At 45.0% G+C, this 12,896-nt stretch overlaps 1 protein-coding gene across 1 annotated transcript in view; it reads right to left on the minus strand.

Moving 5' to 3' along the window:
* The window catches only part of ADORA1 (adenosine A1 receptor), a 302,408-nt gene extending 289,985 nt beyond the window's left edge, over positions 1 to 12,423 (minus strand). The window contains exons 1-2 of the mRNA XM_068269789.1: positions 12,208 to 12,423; positions 8,399 to 8,770 (exon numbers count right to left, since the gene is read on the minus strand). Coding sequence (XP_068125890.1) covers positions 8,399 to 8,733 — 335 coding nt within the window. The 5' untranslated portion in view covers positions 8,734 to 8,770; positions 12,208 to 12,423. The remainder of the gene's footprint in view (positions 1 to 8,398; positions 8,771 to 12,207) is intronic.
* Between the last annotated feature and the right edge of the window lie 473 nt (positions 12,424 to 12,896).

Below are 12,896 nucleotides of genomic sequence, written 5' to 3' on the forward strand. Positions count from 1 at the left end.
TGTACCTTTGCCAATCTGATCTGTTGCCGACTTCTGCCTGAATGCTCACTCCGATTTCACCTTACGATTCTGTGCTTCTGACTGACCGACCTGTTACCGACATTGCCTGTATGACCACTCTATATTTAGTGATAGCCCCTGTCACTAAGGGCTATCACTCTCTAGTGCTCCTGTATATCACTGTGCACTGAATCACGTGTGATCACACTTTGAATAAAGTACTGACTATTGTGCTGATAGAACTTGTTCTGATCATCAGATCCACCACTGATCATTACAGCATGTTAAGAAAACCTCTCTAAACATGCCTAAAAAAATCGCTCAGAAAATCTGCTTTAAAAACCTCTAGAGGTTTTTGGTGTGCACTGGGCCTAAGACAGATTTTCCTCATTATTAATCAGATCACCATTTTAAAGCAATATGGGATCACCGCTCCTGAAAAGCATAAAACAGATGAATGTCTTGGTCATGATATGAAAACCTTAGATATTTCAAACACATTTTTACCAGATAATCATACTGTTAGATTTGTGGTTGAAATAAATAAGGTTTCTGTCAAATACATTGGATTAAGAGAGCAGCTGCTAAAATGCCATTAGAAAGCAGAAAACCGGTATTTTGCTGCCACCTGATGCCTCTTGCTGATGTACCACAATCAAGATACAGGATCCTCCAGATGATTGCAGTTATGTATAAACCTATTTGACCCCCCCAACCAATGCTCAAAAGCAGAAATGGCTGTAGTGGGCCCAGAACTACATGAAGACTAACTTGTTTACTGAGGAGTCCCTGCAACCTTACATAGTTTGTGTGTTTTTTTTTTTTTTTTTTGTTTTTTTTTTACCAAACATATGCCTGGGCTAATTAGCCTTAAAAGGGAAAAATTCCTTCCGGACTCCAGATGGCAGTCAGATAAATACCTGGATCAATTCTTGCGAGAATTACGGTACCTTCAATTAGTGTTGGGCGAACATCTAGATGTTCGGGTTCGGGCCGAACAGGCCGAACATGGCCGCGATGTTCGGGTGTTCGACCCGAACTCCGAACATAATGGAAGTCAATGGGGACCCGAACTTTTGTGGTTTGTAAAGCCTCCTTACATGCTACATACCCCAAATTTACAGGGTATGTGCACCTTGGGAGTGGGTACAAGAGGAAAAAAAAATTTAGCAAAAAGAGCTTATAGTTTTTGAGAAAATCGATTTTAAAGTTTCAAAGGGAAAACTGTCTTTTAAATGCGGGAAATGTCTGTTTTCTTTGCACAGGTAACATGCTTTTTGTCGGCATGCAGTCATAAATGTAATACATATAAGAGGTTCCAGGAAAAGGGACCGGTAATGCTAACCCAGCAGCAGCACACGTGATGGAACAGGAGGAGGGTGGCGCAGGAGGAGAAGGCCACGCTTTGAGACACAACAACCCAGGCCTTGCATGAGGACAAGAAGCGTGCGGATAGCATGCTTTGTACCACCATGCAGTCATAAATGTAATAAAGATAAGTGGTTCAATAAACAGGGACCACGCGGCAACGCTAACCCAGCAGCAGCACACGTGATGGAACAGGAGGAGGCGCAGGAGGAGAAGGCCACGCTTTGTGAGACACAACAACCCAGGCCTTGCATGAGGACAAAAAGCGTGCGGATAGCATGCTTTGTACCGCCATGTAGTCATAAATGTAATAAAGATAAGAGGTTCCATAAACAGGGACCGGCAACGGTAACCCAGCAGCAGCAGCAGCAGCAGCAGCAGCAGCACACGTGATGGAACAGGAGGAGGCGCAGGAGGAGAAGGCCACGCTTTGTGAGACACAACAACCCAGGCCTTGCATGAGGACAAAAAGCGTGCGGATATAGCAGCAATGCTTTTTGCCGCCATGCAGTCATAAATGTAATACAGATGAGAGGTTCAATAAACAGGGACCGGAAACGCTAAACCATCCCAGATGTTCATCGGTCATGTTACTTGGTTGGGGTCCAGGAGTGTTGCGTAGTCGTTTCCAATCCAGGATTGATTCATTTTAATTTGAGTCAGACGGTCTGCATTTTCTGTGGAGAGGCGGATACGCCGATCTGTGATGATGCCTCCGGCAGCACTGAAACAGCGTTCCGACATAACGCTGGCTGCCGGGCAAGCCAGCACCTCTATTGCGTACATTGCCAGTTCGTGCCAGGTGTCTAGCTTCATGCCCGGTTTCAGGTCCAGCGGTGCCAGCCACAAATCCGTCTGTTCCTTTATTCCCCTCCAAATTTCCTCCCCTGTGTGCTGCTTATCCCCAAGGCAGATCAGCTTCAGCAACGCTTGCTGACGCATGCCAACAGCTGTGCTGCACTGCTTCCACGATCCTACTGCTGCTGGTGCTGGGTTAGCATTTCCGGATGAGGTACAGCTTTGAGATGCGTTGGAGGAGAAGGAGTCAGAGAGGTAGGTGCTGCTGTTGTTATCCAGCTGTTTGCGGCGTGGGCAACACCCGCGCCGTAGCAGGTGAGGAATCGCTGCCAGGCTCCACAAGGTTCACCCAGTGCGCGGTAAGGGAGATGTATCGACCCTGGCCGAACGCACTCGTCCAGGTGTCAGTGGTGAGGTGAACCTTGCAGGCAACGGCATTCTTCAAGCTTCGGGTTATTTAGCTGACCACGTGCTCATGCAACTCAGGCACTGCAGAGCGCGCAAAGTGGTAGCGGCTGGGAACCACGTAACGTGGGATGGCCACTGACATCATGCCCTTGAAGCTGTTTGTCTCCACCACTCGATATGGCAGCATTTCGCAGGCCAGAAGCTTGGCTATGCTGGCTGGCTGTTACTGCCACAGCCCGGGGGTCATTTGCTGGCAATTTCCTCTTGTGCTCAAACATCTCAGAGACAGACAACTCAACCGTAGCGCTGCACACCGAAGGGCTGTTGGTTGTTGTGTTTGATGAACACTGGGAGACCTCAAGAGCACTAGTCCGGAAAGTGACAGTGTCAGCATCGTCTGATGTTTGTGAATGTTGTGAACCACGCAATGGCTGGGCTACTGCTGCTGCTGAGGCGGGTCTGGTGGTGAGTCTGGTGAACCCAAGGGAGGCAGTGTTGCTGGTGGTACCCTGTCCTGCCGCGTTTGCCCACAGAGTGGGATGTTTGGATAGAATGTGGCGGCTCATGCTGGTGGTGGAGAGGTTGTTAATACTTTTCCCCCTGCTCAGGCGGGTCTTGCACACCTTGCAAATCGCCATGGTAACATCCTCAGTGCAGTCTTCAAAGAAAGCCCAGACTTTAACTGGCTGAGGACTCGGACCTCGTGCGTGATGTGCTGGTGCTGCTTAACCCACTGCTGGACGCTTGAGAGGTCATCCAAGTAATTATCTGGTCCTGTTCTTTTGGATCTGTGAGGGTTGTTGTCCTGGACAACATGGGCAGTATTGAGTGGGTTTTCTTGGGTGCTCCCCTGTGGCCTGTACGTGAACCGTCAGGGGAAACACCTCTTCCCTTGCCCCTCCCTCTTTCACCGGATTTCTTCCTCATTTCACTTATCCTTAAAGTACACGCTGACTGGCAGCAGTACAGTGGCAGTACAGAAATGCTATACAGTGGTGGGTGAGCGGTGTACCACTATTGTCAGCAGTGACACAGAGCACAATGCTATACAGTGGCGGGTGAGCGGTGTACTACTGTTCCCAGCAGACACAGAGTGGAAGTAAACACAATGCTATATAGTGTGGCTGAGCCGTGTACACAGAGTGGCATTAAACACAATGCTATATAGTCTGCTATATAGTCACCCCGAACAGGGTGATGTTCTGCAGAACCCGAACAGTGGCAAACACTGTTCGCCCAACACTACTGGGAGGGAACGCAGATTTTAGTACCTAAACACACGATACAACATGTTTTCCGGGGTCGGACTCTGAGGCACATACAGATGGTCCCGATCATCATCCTCATCATACAACTCTTCTCCTGAGTCTGACCCACCCACCACCTCTGCCACCCCAACATCCCCAGACCCCTCATCGTCCTCAACATTAACTTGGGATGCTGGCCTGAGCCAGACCTCCTCCTCCACATCAGGCCCCATCATCTCCTCAATGGCAGCCCTCATTAATCGCTCTGGCGACGGACTGATGGACACAACGTTCTCCTCCGGGGAGGGCTGCTGCTGACCACTGGCTGCTGGGGTGGATGTTATAGCTTGCGTGGGGCGTTGGCTGTTGCTGTTGTTGGGAGTGCTGCTCACAGCGGAGGTCTCTGGGGAACTCATGTTGAGCTCATATAGTGGTTGACGGTGAGTGGAGTATTACTGATCCCAGCAATATACACACTGACTGGCAGAGTACGCAATGCTATATAGTGTGGCTGAGCGGTGTACACAGAGTGGCAGTAAACACAATGCTATATAGTCTGGCTGAGCGAGCGGTGTACTACTGTTCCCAGCAGAATCAGAGTGGCAGTAAACAATGGTATATAGTCTGGCTGAGCGGTGTACACAGAGTGTCAGTAAACAATGGTATATAGTCTGGCTGAGCGAGCGGTGTACTACTGTTCCCAGCAGAATCAGAGTGGCAGTAAACAATGGTATATAGTCTGGCTGAGCGGTGTACACAGAGTGTCAGTAAACAATGGTATATAGTCTGGCTGAGCGGTGTACACACAATGCTATATAGTCTGCTATATAGTGTCAGTAAACAATGGTATATAGTCTGGCTGAGCGAGCGGTGTACTACTGTTCCCAGCAGAATCAGAGTGGCAGTAAACAATGGTATATAGTCTGGCTGAGCGGTGTACACAGAGTGTCAGTAAACAATGGTATATAGTCTGGCTGAGCGGTGTACACACAATGCTATATAGTCTGCTATATAGTGTCAGTAAACAATGGTATATAGTCTGGCTGAGCGAGCGGTGTACTACTGTTCCCAGCAGAATCAGAGTGGCAGTAAACAATGGTATATAGTCTGGCTGAGCGGTGTACACAGAGTTTCAGTAAACAATGGTATATAGTCTGGCTGAGCGGTGTACACAGAGTGTCAGTAAACAATGGTATATAGTCTGGCTGAGCGGTGTACACAGAGTGGCAGTAAACACAATGCTATATAGTCTGGCTGAGCGAGCGGTGTACTACTGTTCCCAGCAGAATCAGAGTGGCAGTAAACAATGGTATATAGTCTGGCTGAGCGGTGTACACAGAGTGTCAGTAAACAATGGTATATAGTCTGGCTGAGCGGTGTACACAGAGTGTCAGTAAACAATGGTATATAGTCTGGCTGAGCGGTGTACACAGAGTGGCAGTAAACACAATGCTATATACTCTGGCTGAGCGAGCGGTGTACTACTGTTCCCAGCAGACACAGAACAGTAAACAGAATGCTATATAGTGTGGCTGAGCGAGCGGTGTACCACTATTCCCAGCAGACACAGAACAGTGAACAGAATGCTATATAGTGTGGATGAGCGAGCGGTGTACCACTATTCCCAGCAGACACAGAACAGTAAACAGAATGCTATATAGTGTGGCTGAGCGAGCGGTGTACCACTATTCCCAGCAGACACAGAACAGTGAACAGAATGCTATATAGTGTGGCTGAGCGAGCGGTGTACCACTATTCCCAGCAGACACAGAACAGTAAACAGAATGCTATATAGTGTGGCTGAGCGAGCGGTGTACCACTATTCCCAGCAGACACAGAACAGTAAACAGAATGCTATATAGTGTGGCTGAGCGAGCGGTGTACCACTATTCCCAGCAGACACAGAACAGTGAACAGAATGCTATATAGTGTGGCTGAGCGAGCGGTGTACCACTATTCCCAGCAGACACAGAGTGGCAGTAAACAGAATGCTATATAGTGTGGCTGAGCGAGGTACACAGAGTGGCAGTAAACAGAATGCTATATAGTGTGGCTGAGCAAGCGGTGTACTACTGTTCCCAGCAGTGACACAATGACAGGGGGGACCCTGGCTAGCGTGGCTGGAGCGCGAACTACCCTGCCTGCCTACCCAAAGCTAAACCCACAGACAAATGGCGGAGATATGGCGTGGTTCGGGTATTTATTTACCCGAACCACGTGACCGTTCGGCCAATCAGAGCGCGTTCGGGTCCGAACCACGTGACCCGTTCGGCCAATCACAGCGCTAGCCGAACGTTCGGGGAACGTTCGGCCATGCGCTCTTAGTTCGGCCATATGGCCGAACGGTTTGGCCGAGCACCGTCAGGTGTTCGGCCGAACTCGAACATCACCCGAACAGGGTGATGTTCTGCAGAACCCGAACAGTGGCGAACACTGTTCGCCCAACACTACCTTCAATGCAAGGAAAGCATCCAAGCCCTCTTTACATGCAGATATAGAGTTTGCCATAACTACTTCCTGAGGTAAGATGTTCCAGAGTTTAACCACTCTCACTGTGAAACACCCCTTTTTATATAGGATGGGGAGAAATTTTTTTTTTATTTCCTCCACAACCCTAAAGGGACAAATAGCGCATAAGCCAAGCTTTTGTATTGTCATCTGATGTATTTATACATGTTAATCAGGTCATCTCTCAGTCGCCTTTTTTCCCTCAAGCTAAATAAGGCCAGTTTGTCCAACTTTTCTTAGTAAGTGAGAACTTCCCTCTGATTTAGTTGCCCATCTTTGCACCCGTTCTAGAAGGTCAAAGTCCTTTCTATAGTGTGGTCCCTAAAACTGTATTATTATTTTATAAAGCGCCATCATATTCTGTGGCGCTGTACAAAGTAAGAAACAAACATGGGATACATAATACAGACAATGGTGTACACCAAAATACAAGATACATAATTAGTGACAAAATACAAAGAATGATATAAAATACAAGTTATAGAATTGGTAATGACAGTGATAAAATTAACATGATGAATAAAATGTATAATGGTTACCAAGACACAAAAGGGGGAGAGAGCCCTGCCCTTGCGAGCTTACAATCTAAAGTCCCATACTCCAGATGTGGCCTCACAAGCAATTTCTACAGAGGGAGTAGTATACTAGCATCTCAAGATATTTCCTGTTTTATGCATCCCAGAATTGTATTTGCTTGGCATTGTAAACTAACTTAACTTTGTTGTTAACAACCAGTATTCCCAAGTCCTTCTCCAAATATGATGTTCCAGCTGTATGCCATTTATTTTATTTGGTGAACTACCATTGGTATGTCCAAGGTGCATAACATCCTGCTGTAACATATCACTATCCGCCTTTTGATAGGGTTGATAATTCTGCATAATTTTATCTGCAAAGATAGCTACATTACTCTATAATCCATCTACTACATAATTCATAATTGGACTTCAGCTACATACACACTTGCGATAACGATCGTTTACAAGGAACGATAGTTACCAGACGAACAATATTAGAATGATTGGAATGCAACGATGGGATGCAGCAATCATACAAATTTTAACAAGCATTCTCGCAGAAAAGAACGAGCAGAGGGAAATGTTGCGTACATATTTATATATTTAAAAAAAAAAAAACACAAACATGGGGTTACAATAGATACAAATATATGATAGTTGACTTGCAAACAAAGTTTATTTAAAATTTGTAATGTAACAATCTTTACAGGCCATGCTACACAGGAAGTATGGAAGCTGACCAAAATCCAACGCAGGTGCATTGGCCCTTGTAACGATCGTGCTTGGCAGATTACTGTACACACTATAGTTTTGTAACGATTGTCGTTTAATATGATCTGTCCTGTTGGATTCTCTCATCGCGCCGATATCGTTCGGTTCTCGTTGTACTTAATGATTGTTTGGTAAAGTTCTTTCCCCGATTGTCGGCAGACCGATCGTTAAGCTGCTGTTTCAAACTACCATAGTCGCAAGTGTGTATGCACCATAAGTACTGACCCCTGTGGTACAGTTTCTCCATTTCGAACACACACACACACACACACACACACACACACACACACACACACACACACACACACACACACACACACACACACACTTTCTCCTAGTCCCTGTATCCTCAGCTTCTGCACCGGGCTATTGTGGGGAACAATGACAAAAGCCTTTGCAGTCCACTACAGCAATAGCTTTCCCAAGATCTTCATAAAAGCTGAGCATGTTGGCGAGACAGGACCTGTCTTTAGTAAAACCATGCTGTCAAACTGAAATAAGATTAATCTGTACAACATAACTCTGTGCAGCATCCCTTAGAATACCTTCAAACACTTTATACCTAACTGATTTTAAGCTTACTGGTCTATAGTTTCCTGGTTCTGATCACCTTCCCTTCTTGAATCAGGGGAATCCATCAGCTGTATGCCAGTCATAAGGAACTGACCCAAGTTTCCCGTCTGATCTAGTAAAAGTTCTCAAAAGCCATAGCTCAACTGTGGCTTTAAACTACAAACTAACTTACCACAAATATTGATAGACTGTTAAAAAATTGCTTACCTTGTAGGAATCTTAACTCGCAGATATCGGTCTACAGCAATGGCTAGCAATGCGAGAATAGAACTCTGTGTCAGAATCAGCATAATACAAGCCACCATAAGGCAGCTATAATACTCAGTTTCTAGTCCAATACTAATGATAATGGCCAAAGGGATGACAAGTGCTCCAACTGCAATATCAGCCACGGCAAGTGAGACGATGAAAAAGAAAGTGGTGTCTCGAAGTGCTTGGTTTACAATCACAGCCCAGATCACCAGTATATTACCCAGAACAGAAATCAAGGCTATCAGCACCTCAATAACAATGTAGACAGCTAGTGAGACTGAGGTACCCATAATGCTTCAATGCAAAGCCTGGTCGTTATTCTTGAACCTGTGGGGGGGGGGGGAGAGAAAAAAAAATATAAAAAGTTTAGCAGACCTTGAATCATGAAAATAAAAAGTAAATTCATACAAGACAGTAGAATAAATGTTAAGCACAACTGAGGGTCAGCGGACAGGGGTCAATATATTTTTGTAGTGTACAACAGAGCACATGTGAAAAACTAAAAAAAAATACTTTAATGAGGTAGGTTATCTTAAATATAATATTCTTAACAGCAAATATAAACATAACCAAATCTAAATCTCACATACAACACAAACAGTTAAAAATAGCCTCCTGACATCATGTTAGATGTTTTGGGGCTGCAGTCCCCGAACCTGCTAACTAGTGGGGAATATAGAGTCGTGGCTATGGGCTTGCAAGTTAGCTCCAGGTCTGAAAGTGGACGCCGGGTAGGTTAGATTGCAAAGATCCTATTGCACAGCTTAAAGTCCAATGTTATGCTGGATACACACGGTGCGTTCGCGCACTCGATTTTCCCGTCGATTCGTTTATTTCCAACATGTCCGATTTGGATTTCGATGGATCGTTAGGTCAATTCGGCATACTTTGCATGCGAATCGACCTAACGATCCATCGAAATCCAAATCGGACACGTTGGAAATAAACGAATCGTCGGGAATCGAGCGGGAAATCCAGTGCGCGAACGCACCGTGTGTATCCAGCATTAGTACCAGATGGATCCCAGTCGCAGATCCCCATGAGATAAAATGATGGATGTTTAGCAGGCAAATCGCAGGTAATCACAAAAACAAACAAAACAAAACCCTCTTGTGTTAGCTAAAACCTAGGTTCTCAATGTGTGGTACACGTACCCCAGGGGGTACTTGGGCTTGATATACTTAACCAAAATTCAAGAGTTTTAGAAAATGATAAAATCTTATTTAACCAAATCAAATTAGTGTTTTAGCTAATAAAAAGCAATAGTAAATGCTTGGAGATAGTTTAGAACCAATTATAATGCACTACAATTAAATATATATTTGTCAATAGATACTTGTGCTAATGTTTACTATGCTAGGGGGTACTTGATGAGTACAGGGTTTAAAACAGGTACATACCAATAAAATGTTGAGAAATACTGATCTAAAACATAGGAAGTGACACTGCTGCATTTAACAACAGCATACACATTATTCTTGTTGGCTGCAGGAACCTATCAGCTTTCACAGTGGGACGTTACAGGCGCACGTTAGTGCAGCCTGTAACGCACCCCACCGCACAGCAATGAAAAATCAATGGGCTGTTCACAGTGCCCACGTTGCGTTACACAGTAACGCTGCACGTTTGTTTGAAGTGCAGTATACTGTGCTTTCTAGTGGCTTAAGCCGAGTTAGACTGTTTGCACATGCTCAGTATGGGTGTTTTTTTTTTTATTTTGTGGGCGGAGAGGAGGCGGTGAGAGGCCGCTACGTAGCCAGGCACATGGCTACTTTATATTCACTGCACTTGCCGTGTTAACTTCCAGGAGCGGCCGCTGATTGGCTGGAGGGACCACGTGATGCGGTCACGTGGTCTCCGCAGCGCATCTGACAGAGCAGGCGCACCAAGAGCTGCTTTTAACACGGCTCTTGGTAGCCTCCTTCTCCAACACCACCAGGCGTTGCGTTAGGGGCACGTTATGCGCCCTATAACGTCCCCTAAACGCGACGTCCTGGTGTGGAAGAGGCCTCACTATTAGAGATAATTTGCACAGTTTGTAAACGAGACATGCACAAAATCTTCACAACGCACAAATTTATCCTAATGCTGGGGATGCACAGTATGTTTCTGTACCGTGTATCGAGCAGCTGATCATATTTAGCTGGTCCAATCACGCTGCTCAACCCCCGCCCGCTCGATCTCCACCGGCGGACAATGGCAGGGCATCGAGCGACTGATAAGGAGCGCCGGCGGGGTGAGCGGTAATTGATCCGCGCATACGAGCAGGGATGCGGCGGGGATCGATCCGGCGGCTAATCGGCCGCCAGATCGACCCGTGTATATCCCAGCATTACAACAGGTCCCTTTTAAAAACACATAATTTTAATTAAAAAAGTGGGTTTTTTTTGTTTTGTTTTTTAAACAAATTCAAGTATTAAATGCTAGGGACCATTTCCACAGCATTCGGGTTTGTATGCTTTTTAAACACATGGAAACTTGTATTAGCATGATATATGAAAGTACAGGTAGTCCCCGACTTACGACCCGCCGATACGAACGGCATGGATTCAGTGTTTCTATGGGAACAAGTTCCCCCCCCCCAAAAAAAAGTCAAATTGGACTTGGTCGTTTGAGAAAATCAAATTTAAAAAAAAAAAAAAAAAAAAAAAAAAAAAAAAAATTATGGCTTTTAAACTTGTATAAGCAGGCACAGAGGGCAGAGGTGCCAAAGAGGGGGACACTGGAGGCACAGAGGAGGTACACAGGACAGAGATAGCACATTGTTCCGACTTAAAGGGGAACTGAAGAGAGAGGTATATGGAGGCTGTCATGTTTATTTCCTTTAGACAATACCAGTTGCCTGGCAGCCCTGCTGATCCTCTGCCTCTAATACTATTAGCCATAGCCCCTGAACAAGCATGCAGCAGATCAGGTGTTTCAGTGGTTCAGACTTATAAGTCTGATTTGACAAGACTAGCTGCTTGCTTGTTTCTGGTTTTAATCAGATACTACTGCAGAGAAATAGACCAGCAGGGCTGCCAGGCAACTGGTATTGATTAAAAGGAAATAAACATGACAGCCTCCATATACCTCTCTCTCTCTTCAGTTCCCCTTTAAGAACAGATTCAGGTTAAGAACTAAACGAACCTACAGTCCCTATCCCGTTAGTTAACCAGGGACCACCTGCTGTATTTAAAAACACATCATTCATTAAATAGCATGAAGATGAAGCCTGATAATAACCTTGATAAGTTCAGAGCAATCATTCACCTATTCAGCATCGGTATGAGATTGGCCAGTGCCTTCACAGCATGTTAATCAGACAATGCGCACATCGAGATTAAGCTCAATGGCAGAATCCCAAAACAGTCACTTCGTTTGAAATACTGTATGCTAGATTAGGTGTTGTCCTTAGTGCAACCGCTACAACATTGTTTTGGCGAGATCATTTACAAAGGCAGTGGGTAAGAAATTACAGTTTCAATTTCAGATCAGAAAGGTGCATTTTATGTGTCACCGCACTCCTTTTAAAGACCAAGTTACAGCAAACACTGCATGCAACCCGGTATATGAAATAAGGTTCTATTCTATGCGTGTCACACTGCATTCGTTTCACTGTAGCGTTTGCACGAAATTACGATCTAGTTTTGTGGATCCAAGGTTTCTATAACGGGCTTGAGTGTTTTTGGTTATTGGTAAACATGCATTTCTGCTTATTCGAACATGTTTTAACAGCTTGTGTATCCTCAATGATAAAAAGAAAAAAACAGATGCTTCCTTACCATTTCAGTGCCACAATCCAGTTCGGCATCTTCAGTAGCTTTCTATTGTTCATTTGTCCCAAAGCACAGCAGCATCACCCCTGCTGCTGTCCTTGAAATGATCCTGCAGCGTTTTCTAGTGCTGTCCCAACACACTGCAGCGTAGGGTGTTATCCAAAACACACACATTCCTGCTCTGGATATACCTCTGGTACTCTGACTCTGCTGCTTATACCAGCTCCCGACAGCGTTGCAATCAATCAGTGATCACATGATCCTCCCTAGTGGTCTCAGGAGATCTGCTTAAAGAGATACTATCCTACTACATTGGGATATAGAGGAAGCAAATAAACCTATCATTAACGTGCTTTGAGAGGACTTTGGCCCTGAGAACCGGATTGGAATGATAACATTGGTCTAAGCTACTGGTCTGCTGTGCTTTTCACAGACCTAACTGTATATTGCACTGTACTGTATATTAATATAATTATGTCCTGTTGTATGTGGGTCTATAACTTGGAATCTTCTGAAAATTGTATTGCTGAATTATTATTCTTTTTATCATTATTATATGTATCATCATTTATAAAGTTGCAACATATTCCATGGCGCTGTACAAAGTGAGAAACAAACATGGCATACATAATAATAAAGATAGGGGTATACACCAATATACAAAATATAGTATTGGCCAGGGGCATTGCTAGGAT

This window comes from Hyperolius riggenbachi, chromosome 2 (assembly GCF_040937935.1).
Source record: "Hyperolius riggenbachi isolate aHypRig1 chromosome 2, aHypRig1.pri, whole genome shotgun sequence".
Lineage (NCBI taxonomy): Eukaryota > Metazoa > Chordata > Amphibia > Anura > Hyperoliidae > Hyperolius > Hyperolius riggenbachi.